The sequence below is a fragment of the Lissotriton helveticus genome, chromosome 3_2 (genome assembly GCF_964261635.1).
Source record: "Lissotriton helveticus chromosome 3_2, aLisHel1.1, whole genome shotgun sequence".
Lineage (NCBI taxonomy): Eukaryota > Metazoa > Chordata > Amphibia > Caudata > Salamandridae > Lissotriton > Lissotriton helveticus.
In genome coordinates this window covers 346427172-346447465 of record NC_136062.1, presented here as the reverse complement: position 1 = coordinate 346447465, position 20294 = coordinate 346427172, and the positions used below count along the sequence as shown (strand labels likewise).

The following is a 20294-nucleotide window of genomic DNA, read 5'->3' as shown; positions in this document are numbered from 1 at the left end:
AACTAGCGCAAAATGGGCACGATTAGCGCAAAAGGAGCACGATGTTTTGGAGTAAGCCTATGCGTTTAACAGTGCTTTGCTTGGCATTCACACAGGATTAGGAGTTATTAGCAGAGTAATTTGCAATGCTTTCGTTGTCTATGGCGCCATTGTAGGCGTTTCCTGCACAGTGATTTTTTTAAAGGCTTTATATTGTAGTTGGCGCCGTTTTAGAGGTTTCCTGTAGTCATTTGCAAATATTGTACAACAAGCGTCTAATGGTGCTTTGCATGTTGTTGGCGCTATTATAACTGTTTGCATACACATTGATTTGCAAGTCTGGTTAAAACCAGCGTTGGGTTAAAATTGTATACAGAAGTGCCATCCTTTCATAATTACTGTTAAAGTATGCACATCGTTTTCTTTGTTTCACGGCAATTGTTCAGCTATCAATTCTAGAGGGAGGGCATGGGTGTCGCATGAGAGGGAAAGCCAAGACTCGATGCAGCTTGGAGTTCGGCCTGTATATCTAACAGACTTTGGCTCATAGAAGACCGAGGTACAAAATTAAGACGTAGGGGCTTTTGAATGGAAGCTTTTATTTAATGTAAGCGTAGCATTCATTCGTCAAATACTTTTTGGGAAATATAATAAAAAGAGCACGCATAATGTACTACTGTAGTATGCTAAGTCTAACTTAATTTGACATAAGTGACTTCCTTTAAAAGGACAGAGGCAACTTTATTTAATATGCTTATAAGAACGTGTTCTAACATGTGTTGTTACAGCGTGCTTTACAACAGAAACTTCCATTTAATTTAAGCATGGTATTTATTCTCTGACTAATGTTTCCCAACTTGAATGATACTAAAAGCCATAACTAACACCTGAGACCCCCTTCCACACTGCCTTTCTCTGCCGCCTACCTCCTTGAATGATACTAAAAACAATAACTAACACCTAGTTGTAGGCAGGGAGAGATTAAGCTTTGGTCTAGAATCAAAGGATGTTGAGGGGGGGGGGGGGGCGCCGAGACTTGAGCCTGGTTCTGCAGCTCCAAAGTTACCAGCTCTGGCCGTTATGACATATCCTCTCATCAGAATGTTTACCCCCCCCCCCCCCATGAGCATCTGTCCGTAATAAACAAACGATACTAGCTCAGAGCTCTGATCATTCATTCTAAAAATACATGTATGGTTCCTGCAAATATTGCTTTCCCGTAAGTTCCCAGCCTGTTACTGTAACTGTGCAGCCTCCGCTAGTGAAGTTTGCCCTTCTCCTTTCTGTGTGACACGCACTGAATGACTCAAAGGCTCGGCATAACCCCTCCCCGGCTCTGTTTACAATTCCAGCCTCCAGAGACAGAGACCCTGTCCCTAGCTACACGCTTCCTTCGAAGCACACGCTAGCACAGCGCCCCTTTAAGGCGCACCGGGTTCAGCCGACAGAAAGTAACCGGATCCAGGTCTGCCGTGTCTTTAAGGGAGGCAGCCAGCCTGAGGCTGGGGCTCACACAGTCTCATACAGAACAGGGGCTGTGGAGAGACGGGGGCTTCTCTTCTACCCTCATCCCGACCCCTCGCATGGAACCGGGGGCGCGGTGAAGCCCCCCAGCGCCTCTCCGCAAGGCTTCGCCCCGCACCCGGCAGCCACCATGAGCCTCTTTGGCCAGAAGGAGCACGAGACGCTGATAGAGCTGAGCGACAGCCCGGCGCTGGACGGTAAGTAAGGGCGGCGGGGGCGCGCGCTGCCTTCCAAGGGATATATTTGTTTGGCCTTGCCCTGCAGTTACACAGCTGTCTGCTCCGGGATAGGATAATAGATGCTTTGTTGCAGTGCGCAAAATAACGGGCTGGGTGTCTTCTGTTTTATGCTGCGGGGAAGGGATTCTTCACAGATCCGTTGTGTGATCTGCGTTCCAAGGGACAAGGAAATCCACGTCGCCTGCGTGTTCCTTCCATTTAAGGCTGGAATATGGCAGTGCGGATGTTAGTTCGTCGCATATAGATGGAAGTGGGGCGGGAAAGATGACGGGGCTAGCCAGCCGTTCCAAACCGGACCCCAGCTTTGGGAGGACGGGCAGCTGGTTTCCGTCAGGACAGAAGGGCATCCTGCGTGCGGCTACTTGCGTAGACGTGTGAAGGGTCCCCCGCTGCTTTCTATGCTGGTGGGGGACCCAACTGAGTTCCCAAGTTTGCTAGACCCTTGTCAGCGATAACCAGGCTTACTCGTTGCATGCTGGTACTTGTAGCATGCACGGCGTAAAAGTAGGTCTACAACTCACTGTATTGAATGGGACAAGCCAGGCTGGCTCAGTTATTCCCGCGTGGACATGGGGCACTAGAGAACCGCGGCTGTCCTCTGGTATAGAAACACGCACTGCTGTGGTACGGGGGAGGAAAGATGCTCCGGAGCCAGTTATCCAGTATAACAAGGGTACCGTACGTGACTGCACAGGGTACCCTGGCCACTATCGAATCGAGCGAACCTGTGCGGGCAGTGACTTGGGAGTCCCTGGGCAGACAGCGGCCGTGTGCGTGGGCGACATAGCGATCTGTCCAGTCATAAGCAGTGGGTCGGCGCTACAGGAACAGGTTGGCTTTGAGGCACACACGCGCGCAGCAACCGTGGGCCGCAGAGTGCCCAGGAGCCCTTTGATGTTTTTATAATTTTATAAACACCTCGGGTCTGGAGAGGGCCTGGCACGCTTAGGGGCGGGGGCGTCCTTCAAAGCTTGATTCTCAGGACTGATAACTCACAACAGAAATTGACACATGAGAAACTCTGTGCTGTATCAGATGGAAATGTAAATTTGTCTGTTTCCTATGTAGTGCTACGAACCTGATTTACTAAAAAGCCGTGGGTGCCCTGGCCATTGATAGCTCTATAAAGTGCCTTGATTTCCATGTTGCATGTATATATCTTGAGATAGATGTGACTAACTTTGTAAAGCAAGCTCATCTTTATGCGTGTGTTAGAACACCCATGGACTATTGTGGCCTTCTTCTTTTCCTTGATCCCTGTAAGAGCATCAGCGTATCATTAGTGAAAATGACAAAATATCTTAAACATGTATTCAGAGTAAGGAAGACTAACCTTGTTCTCCATGGTCAAAGAATTAACAGCTCTTGGTCAAACAAAGGTGCCCATCAGGAGACCGTTCATATCTGAACACAGTATAAAGGCCTCTCGGTTGTAAATTCTCCATCTGAACACCAAGACTTTATGGGGGTGCTGCTGCACTCCGAGCACCCCTACTTTCACAGTCACTGGTATGTGTAGGGTCCTCTCACACGTGGAGGTGGACTAGCAGTCCTTGAGGACAGAAGTGAATACATAGTGCGGTGAGCTGCATGGGTGCACATGGTGGTGAAATCTGGGTCCTGGTAGAAGTACCCGCCTTGCTGTGGGAAGCGGGATGCCACCTGGCAACAAGGTGGTGGGGAGATTAGGGAGAGCCTGGTGAGTACTCTGTGATGAGCGCTTTTTGGATTAGACTGAGGGCGAACTGTCTGACCCAGATTAAACTATTGGTGATGATGACATTTTTCTTGACTAATGTGAGAGCGTGTACTTAATTTGTAAAAGAGTGAGAGATGGGGCCCACATTTATGCATAGAAGCTTGCAGAAGCTTGCAGCTGGCCCTATTAAATGTCGGAGTGCAGAATACCAAGGCTTTGTTATGTTTATTTGTTGATTCCACCCTATTTATCTATGTGTTTTTATATATATATATATATATATATATATATATATATATATATACACACAAGGTAGATGACGGACGGTGCACTGATTTTTTTCAGACACAACTCCCCAGTCACAGATCTTGTTTGCTTTGTGCGCCCTTAGTTGGCAGGGTATGCCCAGACGTGGGTCCCTTGCTCACTTTACCACTGGATTCAAGCAATCCTGGTTGATGAGGAGTGTTCCCACGAAACCGGTCCCAGGATGCTTGTTTCCAGGGAAGACCTGGCTTGGCAGTTCGGCCTGGACTGTTCCCATGAGGCACAGGGTCAAGACTGAGTTGCATATAGTTGGGTCTGAACTGGGGCGGCAGACTGAGCTAAAGAACGATGATGGATTCAGCCCAGATCTGTGACTGGTGGTGAGTGTCTGAAAATGTTTAGTGCTCTGCCCATCATCTCCTTGTGTTTGCTATGTATATGTGTATATATATATATGTATATATATATGTATATATATATATATATATATATATATATATATATATATATATATATATATATATAATCTCGCCCGAGCCACAAAAAGCAGAACACTGTACGTAGAGAAAGAAAAGGAATAATAGGGGAGGATACAGGATACTGGGTTAATCCACCACCATCCTCCCCTGGCCACTTCATCATGCTCTTTAAGAATCTTTTTCATCTATGCTTCGTTTGTTTGTCACAGTTTTTCTGTTTCTCTTCCTTCTTTCCACTTTTTGTGTTTTTCTCTATCATTCTCTTGATCAAATTCTGATGGGGGAAAAACAAGTGCCAGTCCCCAAACGGGTTGCAGTTGGGCCCCCCTGCAGCCATAGGCTGAAATAAATGATCTGGGCCCCATTAATGTACCTCTGTAAACAAATTGTTGTCCAGAGATTTTCGTTTTTGGATCATTAGTGAAGTAGTTTAGCTTCTGTAGACATTGCTGATCTGGGTTCAAATTTTATTTGACGTCATTTTTAAAAATGGCGGATGTGTTGTAGTGATGTAATATTTCAGGAACCATGGGACCGATATACTTATATAATTTTGGTGTCAAAAGAGAGGTTTTGGGGGCCAAATAGTCTTATACAGACAGAAAGCATCTTCTCAGAGCAAACCTTTCACAATTTTCCAAAATGGCGGCTACAATAGAGGAGGAAGAGACCTATATAGAAATGAAACCAATAATAATGTTTTTTAATTCTTTTTTGTTTACACCAATGTCTATGATCTGAAATGAAAACATACTACTCATTACTCCTGTTCTAAACACATTTTCATAGTTCACTCAGTTGTTTAGGGACTTGCTTGTGGTATTTGTGCAGAATGTTGAACATTTGAGAAAAGCATATCGACAGGGACATATTTATGTACCAAGTACATGTAAGTTCTGTGAGTAGAGACTTTGACATTTTTGTAGGTTTTAGCACTCCATCAATATCTTCCCAACCAAATTCACACCAATCTTTCTCTACATTTGTATGATCCAAAACATTTATACATCTTCTGATCAAATGGAATGCTCTTTTATTGTGTCCATGCTCAGAATATGATGTCAATGAAAGGTCAATTAGCGGGTCTGGTTTATTGAACTCACTGCACTGAAGATCTTCAAATGTGACAGTCAGTACTCGCTAGCCACACATTCACAAGGTATATTTTTTATGTCTGTAAAGTCACATTCTTCTTCTGTCTCAGCAAATCCTTTTAGAAACTTCACAGGTTAATAGTTAAAGCTCCATAGCTTTGTTCCAATGTCGCTCATAGTGTAAATACCAGTAAGAATATGAGCCTTGATAAGAACACAGGGCATCTCTGGGTCAAGTTCATAGTACAGAATATGAAGCAGGATAAAGTGTCTTTTCTTGCCTGTTCCATAACTCCAACAATCCTTGACTTATGGACATTGCAACAAATCTAAGTTAAGTTAAGTAGGTTTATATGCTGTTCAGTTCTTGAACAATATGGCCCATACCATTTCAGTATATCTGTGCAGGCACCAGCTCCTCGTTGAAAGCATTTGTACATGTAAAAATTGGAAATTCAGTGTTCATTTAAGCATCAACAATGTTTTGGCTAGTTAACATCTCCAAGTAATTTTTTTTCAGTGTTGATGACCAGAATATTTCAAGTTGCACAGGTATAAGTGTCGCATATTTGTTGCAGGCAAGGACAATTGTTCCACTTGTAGACATTCCTCTGATTCCCTCATTTTTTAACAGTAGTTCAAGATAGCTGTAGAATGGGCAGTTATTGCAAGGTGCACACTGACTTTGATATCTATAAAACAGTCTGAATAACCTCTCCGATGTTTTGTATGGATGAAATCTGGACCATTCGCAGTTGTGACATATAGTTCACAACAACAGCAGTTTTCAATGAGGACACCCTTTTGAACTGAAATTCTTCAGGTGTAAGTTTTTTCGAGCTCTTGTATGAGTTTATGCTTCACTGGTTTGGTTTCAGCATCTCCTTCAAATAATGTGTTTGTTGGAAGAAGATCATGCAACAGAATGTCCTTGACATCATTCACAACTTTCCTTTGCTACTCCCATCACTCTATGTGCTTGTAAAAGTTATTTTTTTGTAACCTGGTTTGTAGTGGCTGGTTGGATGAAACTCTTACTATGGCAATTAAAGTGTGGAAGTATAGCTTTAGTGATTATATCAAACAGCTTTTTCTCTTTCGATACAAATCTTCCCTGCTTCAATTTTGCATATAGTTTCGATCCCTGTTCCAGGGCATTTAGTTGATGTGCCTTTATATTGTTATCCACGTATTGCTTGATCACAAAGTTGTGTTCGCACAGGCTCAGCCATTCCAAGCTGCTGCATGAAATAAAGACGGCTGTCAACACGTTTATTAAAACGTTCCCCTCTCTTTCCCACAAGTGTGTGGTGAAGAACAGTTTCATGATAGTTCAATAATTTTGAATTTGTCATCTCTCGGAAAACATTCCAAATAGAAATGACTTTATGGTAAACCAGCTGCAATTGAGCAACATATTCACTTTTACGTGTCTTACCGTTAATTCCCTTGGAGCATTTCCTGTGAACTCTGGATCGTCTGTTTCAATATCTGGAGCCATAGCATTGAACATTCCCTCTCTATCTTTCACCACAAGAAGTCTTTGGGTGAATTTTCAGTAAAGATATGTGTTTTTATTTTCTAGCTACATCACTCTTTCCAAATACCAGGACTGTGATCTCAGGTAGTTTATGCAATTGAATTTGCGAAACACAGTAATCAGTGACTCTACAGTCTTCTCGTGCATCTCCGAATCATCTTGCTGATCAGCATGTACCACGTTTTTCACTAAAGCTATCATACGTAAAACATTTCTCCAGTACTTGGAAAGTTCAGATTTTTTTCGTTAAGTTTTTTGACAAACTCTATGAACTTGATTTTCTAATTTTGAACTGAGTGTATTGAACATTGACTGGTTTATCATTATGCATTTTGAATGAAGTGCATCCTGTGCTCCTTTTCTCTTCTGAGATGAGCTATACAAAACCAAATTCATCATTCTTGTTCATGAAAGCATTCCAATGCAATGTTTCTATAGCCTTAAACATATTGAGCATATCGTGTAACGAATGAACATGAGTTCCGCTCCCTACTAACTGGACACTTGTGCTTCCAAAGATTTCTACCTCAAAACATGCATTGTCTATACCACATCCACTGAGGTAACTTCCTAGATGCCGCAACGTAACTTTTGTCATGTTCAAAATGCCCATAATTGGGCCGAGATCCTCAAATTCCTCTGGGTTGCTCATAAAAATGTCCTTTACAATACAGAAAACACCTTCTTTGCAGAAAATTGGCAGGATAGGCTTGTCTTCATGCTGAGCATGCACAGTTTAGATTTTTTTTTAGAGTTGTGTGTACTTTTGCGTATTTTGTGAATGGAGATGTTATTACTGGTAATTACCCAAACTTCTTTAGTGGGACGATATTCTGAGAGATCAAATCATGAATTCCAGCCCATGCAGGACCTGGCTTTTCTTCATCCTTCAGTCCGCACGAATAAGCAATATGATAAATTCTGTTAAATCTTCTTTACTGACCGCAGCATTAAAGAGAAGATCCATGTCATCAGCCACTTCGAAACTTTCTGGTAGACTGGGAAATGCTGATAGCATGTAGTGACTTTGCATATGTTGGCAAGGCAGTTGGGTTATAAGTTCGCAGCTTCGTTTGTTTATACCTAGAGCTGACACACCAGTCCTGTTCATTGAAGTGATTAGCTCTCTACTTTTCACTTGGCATAGATTGCGTGGGCAGTCATCATGTGTAGTGGAGTTTTCTTTTGCCGTGATGTAACTTATAACACATGATTTAGAAAAGTCAGTACATTTCCCCAGCATAGGCCTTTCAGTTCATGGGATTGTTTTCCGCTTCTTCACTTATATCTTCAAAGCCATCCCCAATGTTATTGGCTTGTTTTCCGAAGTCAAGAACTTTAGTTTGTGTTTTGCTGATATTAAACAATGATGTACAAAATGATAAGACATTGTCCGGGCTTCTTGTTGACTCCCATAATTTGTGGAGCTCTGGGGCATCACAAAATTTGTCACATACATCAAAAATCGAAATATTTTAGGATGTTTCATGAAATGTTTTCCTGCTGATTTTACTGCATTCTGTGATCATATTTTGGTAGCAAGAACTTCAGGTATCAAATCAGCTGAGAACAACATGAGTGGCTCATTCTGTTTGTTATAATGTCAAAAACGAATTCTGTCATTGTACATTATCACCAGAAAAATCTTAATTCCATTATTATGGTTAAATGCAGTTTCATCAGTGTTGACCATTATTTCTCTAACCTCACCAAGTGTGAACCTGTAACCAGGACTCAAGAGTGGCTTTAAAACTTAATATACTTTTTCAAAGAGTGCAAACCTAACTGAAGGCTGGCAGTTACATTGCACCTGGGAGCTCATTGTTCATTCGTATTTTAAAATGTATATACCCATGCAGTTAAGGTAGATCCACAAATCCAGTGAAAAAATACATTCACCTCACTGTTTAGATGAGCTACTCAGCTGAATGCTTCATCTTGGAAGAAATTAGCTGCAGATAAAAATGTTTGCCCTTTGACACTTACATACTCAGTACTTTGTTCTTTCACCAGGCCCTTTGGCCCTTACTGTGGCTAAAACACAGGTAACAGATTTAAGATCCTTTGCTTTCTGATCAGTTGTTGGCGGTGGTCGAGGGGTAGCCATCTATCTTCTAAGTGGATGGTCATTGGGTTTGGTTGCCGTCGTTTTTCTCAGAAGACTCTGATTCTTGTTGTGATTCACTGGTTGCTTCTATTTTTTGCAGGAATATTTCCATTGTATACTACTTGTAGCACGTGTTATAACAATAACATATTTGATCCTCTTCACTCATCTGTTTCAATCTTTTGTGAACTTAGTGCTGCTGTATTTCTGCAGCATCTCAAACTCTTCTGACCAGCCGTAGTTGATTTTAACTTTTCTTTCTGATTAGTTTGGCATATGATACATTTTTCTTTGTTTGAAGGAGTCCTCAGGTTTTTTTAGTTGGCAAAACACTGGCAGGAGGTAAAGATCCTCTGCTACCACCTGCTTCACTCACATTTATGAATTTGAATCAATGGAAGGCCTCAAACAATAACAATATTAAAATAAATCACTAATATGATGGCTAAAACACATCATTATAGAACTGCCATTTTGGAAAATTGCGGCAAGGTTGATCTGAGGAGTTATTGTTTGTCTCGATAAGATTTATTGACTCCCAATACCTATGTTTTGACAACAAAATGAAGAATATAGATCTCTGAAATCCTGAAATATTACATCATCACTGCAACAGATCCGCCATTTAAAAAAATGTTGTCCAGAACATTTTGTCCGGATTAGGAATGTCTACCCAAGCTAAAGTGCTTCTCTAAAGATACACAAATCAAAAATGTAAATCTCAGGAAAACATTTTGTTTATGGAGTTATATCAAGGGGGACTTTGCGTTTTTCTCACTGTTTGTCTGCTCGGTGCTCAAAAAGCACTAAACTCCTTCAGCGTCGGAGTCATGCGTCCTACCACATTTAGTTTCATACAACTGAGAGGTCAGCTGTGTCTTCTGGCACTAGTTCTGTTCTTGGTTGGAATTTTAAACTGTTGCGGATTGAAGGGGCATAAAAAACACCATGTAAGGTGGTGCAGTCGGCACTTGTGCCAGATCTAGTGATTAGTGCAGCCCATGAGCAGATTAGGCCATGTTTTTGAGAAGAGAAGAGTAATAGGAGATCTTTCCATGTCTGGCTTACCAGTGTATCCTGCTCAATATTTTGACTATATTCAGGTAGGGTACACACCATGCCAGGGTCAATCCCTGCTGTAAATAGTTACGTGGTTTATTGCGAACAAGAACATGTCCAATTTGTCTAGCAGCAGTCCTTGTGGTGTATGAAGTCTGTAGTTGCAGAGATTGACAAATGTTACTGTGTTTTGCTGTGTTTAATAACTCGATTATGGTAGTCCAACACATTGCATTTGATTGGGCTTTTATTGGTGTTTAATGTGAAGTACACTAAGAGCTAATGTTTGAACAGTAAAATATATATTTGACTGGTGACATTAAGGCAATTGCAGGATGAGTTACATTTCGTCCCACAGATGGGCATCAAGTTCAGAGAAATTACACCTCCAGTAGAGACACAGATATTTTGTATATGCAGATTGCCATGCTGATTGTAGTACCCTTGCGCAAGCACAAATAAATCTAAGGCCAGTCTAACTCAGTAAAAGTATTATTGACCTTGCCTTCCCATCACCTTGTTAAGTGAATTCTTCTAAGTGGTGCATACTGGGATCGGGTTCTTCTTGAGAGGTTTATGGCTGGAGCTCAGTTGGGTATCATGTTAGTGGACAAGTTAATTCTAGACACCAAGAAAGTGAGACGCAGGTGCACATAGCTGATGGAATCAATGTTTTCCTTTGGTTGAAAACTATTTGGAATGCAGAAACCATTATTATGTATTTAGGGTTTTTAGACTACAAATGTGGTAACCTCATAAACATTTGTTATAGAACGTCATTCCACATTGAGGTGCAAAGTCCTTACTGCATGCCTTTTGCTGATGGTAACAACATAGTACTTCCATGATGTAATGCATCTTTTCTCCAAGGCAGCAGAATGGGAGAAACATGGTAACCCGATTACTTGCCTTATCCGTTTTTGTCCTGGGCTGTCAAAAAAGGAATTATTGTATTTTAGTGATAAAACACATGATTTATATCCATTGTACAGTAGTACGTAGTGGTTGGATCATGTAGTGTTGATGTGGTTCAGAAAGGCTTAAAAAACTAACAGTTTTGTCTTCCTCCTTGGTATTCGAGAAGTAGAAACCCTTCAGGTCTTATGTGCCTGCTGATGCTTTATAAAGTAGAAATCCTCTATATTGCGGCGCATGCTGGGTCTGTGGGGTGTAGGAACACTGATCTTTATGGATTTGTAGCCCTCCAGGTTTGGGTGTCCCCTTAATTTTTGGGGAGTAGGAACAACTGGGGTTCAAGGGCATACTGAGTCATTAGGAAGTAGAAACTCACAGGGTGCAGAAGCATAAAGAGCTGTCATAGAGGTTAAGCTGTTGAGGTGAAGAATGTTCCACCAACTCTAGGTTAAAGGATCTTTATTTCTGGCTGAAAGAAACACCGAGCATCATAGCAATGCGTACTGAAGGAACATAGAGTGCTTTTTACATGTTGCCTTCCAGATATCTCAAGCTGTCTGTAGGCGAAAAGGCCTATTGTCAGCTTACTGTGGGCTTAAACTCTTCCTATGACTTACAATTGTTTGGCCTTTTTGTCACTCTCATCTGTATGACTTACAATTGTTTGGCCTTTTTGTCACTCTCAATTGATTGCTTCTTATTAGTTATGTTGTGTGGGCTTTACTTTCTCATCTTGTGTTTGTCCCTACCCTGGCGCATGGACACATTACATCCACTGCTCATTTTTCAGGTACTACTTTTTTTTAAGCACTGTAGAAGAGTGCATTTGTTCTACAGCGATCTCCATTCTGCATGTCTCGTCCTATGCTACACTCATGTCGCCCTGTGGTCTGTTTCTTTTCTCCCCGCTCTACACTTCCTTCCAGTTGGCTGTCCTCCCCACGCCCTCTTTGTAGTTTCCCCCGCCTGTGCCTCCTTTGTTGCTTCCCCCAGTTCTACTGTTGCTTTCCCCCACTCCCATCCTCCATGATTCCACATCCATACCCTACATGTTGCTTCTGTCCCATGTCCCCCCGCCCCCATCCAAGCTACTACTCCTTTTTAATTTTTTTAGGCATGCACATGCTTGGTGTTCACTTGGCCTTTACTTTCACACCAGCAAAACTGTCACTTACTTAATTTTACCAAAACCCTCTCACTTTGTAATCAGAGGAAGAAAACACCAATTTCCATGTAAGAAGAATAAGCTGCAATTCGTCGGAAGATATATATATGTTTATTTTCTCATTTAATAAGTGCGGAGTCACTAGCTTTTCTGGTACTAAAAGGCATGCAGTTACCCTGCCTAGAAATGGCCACTTCTTGATCCAGTAATACGCATTTAAATGTGAACATTTATGTTAAGTGTGTAGAATTCTTTGTACCACACATTTGAGCGATTGTTGCTCTTAGGATACTGCTTCATTGAGGTCTGTGCCTGTTTTACTTGTTCCAACTGCAGCCATTCAGCAAGGATATCTTGCGTTGTTTACTTCCGGGTACCGTGCCCCACATGCCCTAGTTTCAGTTTAATAGTAGTGTCTTGTTCCCAGTGCTACCTATGTGAATGCTGCCCCTTTTGTACACAGTCTGTTGAGATCCTGCAGGGCGTTTTGATGAATGTTCATATGCACCTTGGTTGGCTAGAGCACTGCATATGGTAGGGAAATCTTTACATTAAAAAATCAAATGCTTTCTAGGCGCTGTAGACTTGGGTCACTTTTGTCAACACTCTGGACATCCACACCTGGAAAAAAAATGTTAAAGGTTGGTTGACGACTGCTGGCATGGAGTGACGACTGCTGGCATGGAGTGGCGTGGTAGCAACATGATGCAGCACTAAGTGAAAGAGAGAAAGAGGTGTGGCGGTACTAGGTTGTCAAATTTATTGGTTTACCTGTAAATTTTCCTCAAACCGTTGCTAGATCGTGTTGCACTCTGGTCCTCTAGGTCATCCTGTAGGAAGGCTGCTGCGATGTTCCTGTGATGCAACCGCACTTTTCTTCCTGGTTTCTATATGGTTTAATTTTGGCTTTGGGCCCAAAGAATGCGTTTTAATCCTATAATTTGGGCTTTGTTTTGTCACCTGTTGAAATCGGTGATAGTAAAAACAAGTTTGACGCACTTCAATCTCTCCTGCTGAACTTCTAGGTTTTCCTCCACAAACATATCAAGAACTACGGTTTGTAGTTCAATCCTTTTTATTGTTAACTCAACATTTTGAAAGTGGTAATAAAAGATTGTGTACGTAGAATACCGTTTTTGGAGGGCAGCGTGCATTCCGAGAGCTTACAATTTAAATACTATTTACTTGAGAATAAAACAAGGAGCTCCTGAAGTTGGAAGAACTCAATGCATAGACAGTCTGGAAGAGTATACCCGTTGATAGAGTTAAATTCCTAACTTTATGGACAGTCAACAGCCTGTAAAGGTGATCACACCCAGTTTGCAAGCTGAAAGCAGGTAAAAAGAAGGCTGGTGGAGTATGCATGCCGTGGGTATTTTCTTAGGGTGTAGAGCAGGGTTCTCCGAAGTCTGTCCGGCAGGAGCAGATCCATGCCAGATTTTCTGCATATGCCAATTTAATTGAATGTAGTTATCTTAAAAATCTGGCCCTCTAGGACTGACTTTAGAGAACTTTGGTGTAGAGATAGGGTTTCTAGCCACCTGCAAGAATGTTTTCCAGCCTGGAAAATCTCATTAAAACGCAAGTAAAGTGTATATTCATCTGAACACTCATTGTAAAACTATGGATTGCAGAACGTTTGCCAGGTTAGCACTCAGGCAGAGATATCTGTGTGTTTCATAAATGTATCCAATAGAAGCAATCACTTCCCAATAATTGCAAGAGTAAGTTGTTGACTACATTTTTTTGCGAATCACCACAGCTGCTCATTTTTTAGTACTTGGCCTCACTCCAAAAAACGGTATGCTTTTACCAAATCACTTCATCCCTCGGTGCCTCAAACTGTAAGTAAAAGATGTAAAAAAAACTCTATCAGGACTCAACTGGACCACGTTCACCATTCTGTACTCTCTTGTTTGAGATCTTCAGCCTAAAATAAAAATGTTCTCTGTAATGTCCACTATATATTGGAGTTAGATCTATGCAATATCAGTGCCCAAAGTGTTAGTTTTCATTTGGGTCACTGAATTTTTAGATCTTAAAAGTATTTCTTTTCAGGTACTTTTGTGCATGAACGGTTTGCACTGGTATAAGTTGTAGAATGATTAACTCAGATTTGCTTGAAGTTGGTGATCGGAGCATGTCGAAGTGCTTAAATTCGGTTCTGTGACACTAAAACCTTTCAGGAAAAAGAAAGCATTCATTAAAAACAATGGCAAAGCACATATGTTGCATGCCCATATGCTGTGTATCTTATTAAAGCTAGCCCTAATGAATTTGCCACTTCTGTGGGAAATGGTAGCGAAAGAGGATTGCTTTGTGTAAATAATGTGTATAGGAGATATTCAATTGATTGTGACAAATCCGTAGTGATTGAGTGTATGTTTCAGTTGTACATTGTTCCTTATGCATATCCATGGAAGCGTTTCCTGCAAGACGGAATGGTACAGCAAATGGCAATAGGTGAGAAAGATCCACTACTGGGTGGAGCCAAAGATATGTTAAAGACCTGGTAACAATATGTCACACAAGAAGCAGTAGTGTCCAGCCATCCCTAAAAATTCTACTTGTAGTACAGGAAAAAAACTTTCAGAGCAGTAGAACATTCCATGACACTAAAACAAAAAACGGTATAATTGTGGGTGAAATTCATTAACACAGAAGGCTTGGAGTATTGGGCCTGTACGTTACCTTTTTGTAACGAGAACATCAAATCGGGACCTCGGAGCTTATAATCCACTCGGGAGAATCCAGTTAGCCGCTGTGAAATCCATCATTGCTCTACAATACCATGGTTACAATGTTCAGTGGTCAATTAGAGGGATAGTTCACATCAAGCTGTGGCCGTTGGGTACTCCTCCTGTTTTTATTCATTTCATAATTTAATAAAAATCTGTCACGCTAATGCAATTTTTGCCAACTTGTGGTTTTATAAAAAACAAATGTTTCTTTACAATATTCTTACTAATATTCGAGGTATTTACCTGGTAAAAATGAAGTACCAAGTCGGACCTGCTGGGTATGAACGTTTGACCTGCAGGTCACATACAGGTGTCGGCAATTAATAATAATTGTCACCTTATGGATCTATTAAATCTAAAGTGAGTGGCAAGTCAAACCTATTATAAACTTATGAATTCCAGGTCACACACTGGTATTCGCTAGCACCTCTTTACTGGGAGATTTGTTTCCAGAAATGTAATTTACATCGTTCGCCTTTTCTCTGGTGTTTGAACCTTATCTGCTATTGTTTGGTTTATGGATGTGTAGGCACCGGTGATTGCAGCTCTCCACACAATGATACAATTTGGTGGACTCTTATGCTATACTAATTCCAAAATACAAACCCAGAATTAATAGAAAAAATATGTAACTTAAACACTTAAAATATATGGCTGTTCTCCATGTCTTATATTCAGGGATAACGCATATTACGTTAACTCAAAAGTGCAGAGTTCTGTGTGGCATCTTGGCCCATGTGATGCATTACTGTCTACATCATGTGCGTATTGACTAAACTATATTCATAGTAAATGCAACTTTCCTCTATGCCTTATTGTTTCCAATGCTGACACTAATCCTTGCTCAGTTTTCTTTCTCCTTTTACTATCCTTTTAAGTTTTCTTTGGTGTCCAGTCATTCACCCATTCTGTACCTCAGCAAACCCTTCACTTTGGTTCACATGGGTACTGTGATTAGAGAAAGTAAAAATGAAATTGTGATTCCATTGAGCAATCGTGATCTCACTATGAACACTATTTGGGTACGATTGTATGGTTGGCTCCAGAAAAGCCCTCACTGAGCACCATATTGAACCTTTAATGGTTAAGTGACAGGTTGCGCTGCTGCTAGAAAGAATTACTCCTAAAACAAAGGAACTGTATAGACTCTGGGGTTTTGTAGCGGAATTTGTTTGTAGTAGAATTAATTGGAAAATTAGCGAGGCTATATGTTACAGTGTGGCCTGCTAACAACGATTGTTTTGGAGAGATTTTACTCTGAAGTACATACATCGGCATATTTTATTATATATCACTTATGATTAAAATGGGATATTTATATTGCTAGAAAAGTTTGCTTTCTCTACTCCTCCAATCTAGAATGTCATATTTGGAATGCTTGACTGAAAGTTTTACTCCTGAACATAGTGATGGTTAGCAAAGGTTTTAGATCTGACATTGATTTACAATGTCCAAGTCGTCCATCCACATCCAAACAGTGTTTGTTTTCAGATGGTCATTTGGGAAAGTTTCACCTGTAGTGCAAAGTTAATGGGTAACATAAGTACCGTAGCAGAGATGAGGCAAACTTCCAATGCAAACATGTTACAATTTGCTTCAAAAATGGTGTCCTAGACGAAGACCATTCTTACAGGATGGGGATTGCATGTTTGAAGCAGCAGAAGCCATGATTGTCACACGAAGGTGATATGAAGGGAAAGAGAAGGATAATGTCATTAGAGAGCGGATATGTGTAGTAAACAAATTCTATTTCCATTGTTTGGGAATTGTGAAGGAACGGTTCGTTATCCAAAGACACAGGAGTTGTTTCTGCCTGATAGTTAATAGATGAGAACTCTAATTTAACAGTGAATAGCTCCTTCGTGTGGATTTAAAATTTACAGAACTGCGATTTCTTTGAGCAGTAACTCAATTCACTGCTATAAGGTCAATGGATCATTGCCCAGAGCTACAGCAGTCAACTGGTTTCCGGAAGTGTGTTGAACATCATATCCTTGTGTTACCATAGAGCCATGAGCTTAAATTAAATCTATTTTTTTTCAAGGTAATGATTTAAGTATCCTTAATGTAGTGCATTTTTTTGCTCCATAAATCCACAAAGATGCCTATGAACTATAATTACAATATTTGAGCTGCGATTGACCCTGATTGACAACATATAATAGATAACTTGGTCAGGGGAAGTGGGGCTCAACAAGTGATTGCGGTTAAGAAACAGTAACTTCCGAAGCTTGGATATGTCTAAATATAGTGTGCTGCCGATGCAATTGATGCGCACTAAAGGAGTAGGGCTATAGGAGGTCCAGGTAGGTGATTGGATTTTAACCTGCCAGCTGAAGACTGCTCCCAACAGTCTTCAATATAGAAGGAGAGCTTTGGTTTCAGTAGCTACCACATTTGTAATGGTGTAGACAGTAGAAGTTTTTTTGCTATTGTGAGGCTACATTTTCGCTAGCCTCACTGTAGGAGAAGGTCTTAAACAAAATACATTGAACCCATCAAACGTACACACTTTTAAAGTGTGTACGTTTCCCCTTGATTCCCCTGCCTCTTTCCACACAGAATGTTTTCTCTTTGTATCCTTTTTGTCTTTGGCCCTGGCTAGTGCGCCGTTGCCTTTGGCTAGATCTGCAGTATATAAATACCACTAACATACATTCACATATATACATTAGTTCTAAGGTTATCGCTTTTTCGGACATCACGTTGCTTGCTTTGCTGGTTCATTCTCACTTGGTCTGTTGCATAAACCAAGTTCTTCTAGCGAGATCAGTCCCATACTGATTGCATGGTCTCATGAAGACACAGGTGTCCCTTACTTACAGAAACCTAAATGAGTCCCTTTGGCTGTAGCAATTTTTTCCCCATCATTACCAGGTTATTAGCTCGTGACTGCATCAGTATGAACCTGTGCCATCCCACAATAGAAGTAGTGGTGTAGGTTCCCTTTTCCCCACAGTCTCAGACTCTGGTGCAGTGTCCAGGTGACCATCTGCTTCTTAGTTTCTAACTCTGACTGACTCAGTCTGGTCTCATGTGTAGTAGATCCCTACAGAGCCTGTTAACAAGTGCTGTACGTGATTTGTCTGCTGCTTCTGGACAGGAGTGCACGAAACTGAGTGATGGGGTACACCCACATGTTAAGCCTTCATGTATGTAAGCACACAAATACGCCATTGAGTAGAAGCTCTGATTTACCAAAGTTCTGTAGTTCTCAATTTAGTTTTCCTCACTATTCCACAAGAGAGGTGTATCTTTAATTCTAATCAGTAAATTAGAAGCCATGTTAGTCATTCTGTTAAATTATTACTATACTGGAATGCACTTAATATAATGCACTGAAAAGACTCCAGCTAGACTACACCTGAAAATGATTTTCAACACCCACTTTAGGAAGCGATAGAGTAGATTGGTTATTTTCATTTGAGCCATTTTCCAGTTCTGTTCTTATGGTGATCAAGCCCAAAGAGCAAATCAGTGCTTAACTTTATATTGTCTATTTTGTGAAACTGATTTTTGGACTGGAAAAGCAATGAGGGCACTTGGATATTTTCTGAAGTTGGCATGGTAATGAAGGTGGATATTAGGTCAAATGTAAATTTTATTTGGTGCCAAATCTCCACTTAAAACAAATTGTTCTCCCAAATGTCTGGGTGGTTCTTTATCACCTGGGTAGTAATCATGCCCTATTCGCTAGAATACTCATTTTCTTGAAATCCTCTCTGACATCCTTCCTGCTCCTGACTCTAATAGACTATGCCCACAGTACCTTGCCAACATCTACACATGCCACATCTCACCTGCCAAGCAGCAACAACTAACACCTCTTTCTACCAGGTAGATGAAATATTACCTCACAGCCCAAGAAACCAGAATATTTCCAGATATGAACCTAAGAAAGCTAATATTAGAAAAATAAGAGGGAGAAGCACATGAACCTTCTGCTTCTGTACATCCAAGGATGTGAACCAACTTCATACCATTGATGAAGACCCAAGACTTCTGCAGTTCAGGAAAGTCTGAAAACCACCCTTTCAAGAAGTGTTCTTCTAATATGGATGCGGATAATTACTATTCTATATCCCCCGCACCACTCATACGCCCAGCAGTCAAAACACTGCCTGATTTCCCTGATATCATCTTTTTTGTTTTGTATTTGATCTATGTTGTACCTAACTGTATAAAGAGGATGTTTACTCATTCCTAATTCTTTTTTTATGCATAGTGCTGTGTTAGTATTTTGTCTGATTTTTGTTCTACGATTATCGGTTCTTTTTAGGCCTCGCCTAGGCAGTGCTATTATATCAGCTGAGTTGTGCCATGCTGTGAAAAAATAAAAAGGTTGCAGGAGTGCTGAGAGGCCGTAATTAAAGCCTACTGAGGAACAACATATTTAACAGGGGAGTAGCCTCATGGGAGGTAAAAGATGAGCAAAGGTGGTACTAAGGAGGGAATAATAAGTCTATTGGCCGCTGAAAAGCCACTTTGTGCAAAGGACAGTGACAGGAGGCAATTAAAAGTCCAACCTGAATACAATATGTCTCGAAGAGACGGCGCAAGTGCTTCCTAGGTGAGACCTAAAAATATTGGCATTTATAATGCCAGTAACTCCAACTCAAACACATGCGAGACCTCCTGCATTTGCAATGCTTGCTGGTGCTTGCTGTAGGTCCAGCCCTCTAAGGCTGTGTATGTTGCCATTTTTAGAGTTCTTATGGGGTTTACCACTGAGAGTCGAATATTTTCATTGTTTTTTATGGTTGAAGATGCTAAGTAATAATAATGGTTCTTTCTATTAAATCATATTTAAGGCAGTATTGTTTCTGGAATGTGCGTGATGCTGTGATAATTAACATGATTGTTATGTGCATTTTATCTGTCTTAGGGCGTATTCACAGTTTATTGTGTTTCTTTTCTTAGGAGAAAAACTGCACTGTTTTTGGGACTTGGCTTGATGTGGGTGGCATGCTTATGAATAAGAAGGGAAATAATGTAGGCTGTAGTGTGAAGCGGCACCGAAACTTATCTACTAATCTCTCTATCTCTATCTCTATCTCTCACCAACTGCTGACCCCCCCCCCCCCTCACACACACACTACACTCTTATTATAGGAATATACTTTACTTCAGTTCCGCCATTGTCAGTTTTAAAGCTTGGGGTTTATTTCTTGTTTTAAAAATATGCCCCATGGCCCCAGGACAGGTATCTCATGAGCCAGTAATGTTTACATGCTGTATTTGTTGTTATTGCGGTACTATCACATGGTTAGTTTTCCTCTCTGCGGGCTCCTAAAATGCATATTAAACAGAAGATGAGTAAGGGAAGCAGTGAGTGCTGGGAAGGAGGGTGCGGTTAATTAAAATACTAACGGCGAATAAGTCCGGTTACCTGGAACTGAGCCCACTTTAATCTTTATGGCCGTGTGAGTCAACTTCTGAATCTGCATCAGTGAAGTTATACAGTGTGAGTGTACGTAAGGAGAAGC

At 41.0% G+C, this 20294-nt stretch overlaps 1 protein-coding gene across 4 annotated transcripts in view; it reads left to right on the top strand.

Annotated features, from left to right (window-relative positions):
* Window positions 1-1302: 1302 nt before the first annotated feature.
* The window catches only part of ANO5 (anoctamin 5), a 303496-nt gene continuing 284504 nt past the window's right edge, over window positions 1303-20294 (top strand). Inside the window, exon 1 of one of the 4 annotated variants that reach the window (XM_078684222.1) lies at window positions 1303-1700. In XM_078684222.1, coding sequence (XP_078540348.1) covers window positions 1634-1700 — 67 coding nt within the window. In that variant the 5' untranslated portion in view covers window positions 1303-1633. The remainder of the gene's footprint in view (window positions 1701-20294) is intronic. The other 3 variants (XM_078684221.1, XM_078684220.1, XM_078684219.1) reach the window with 3 other exon arrangements.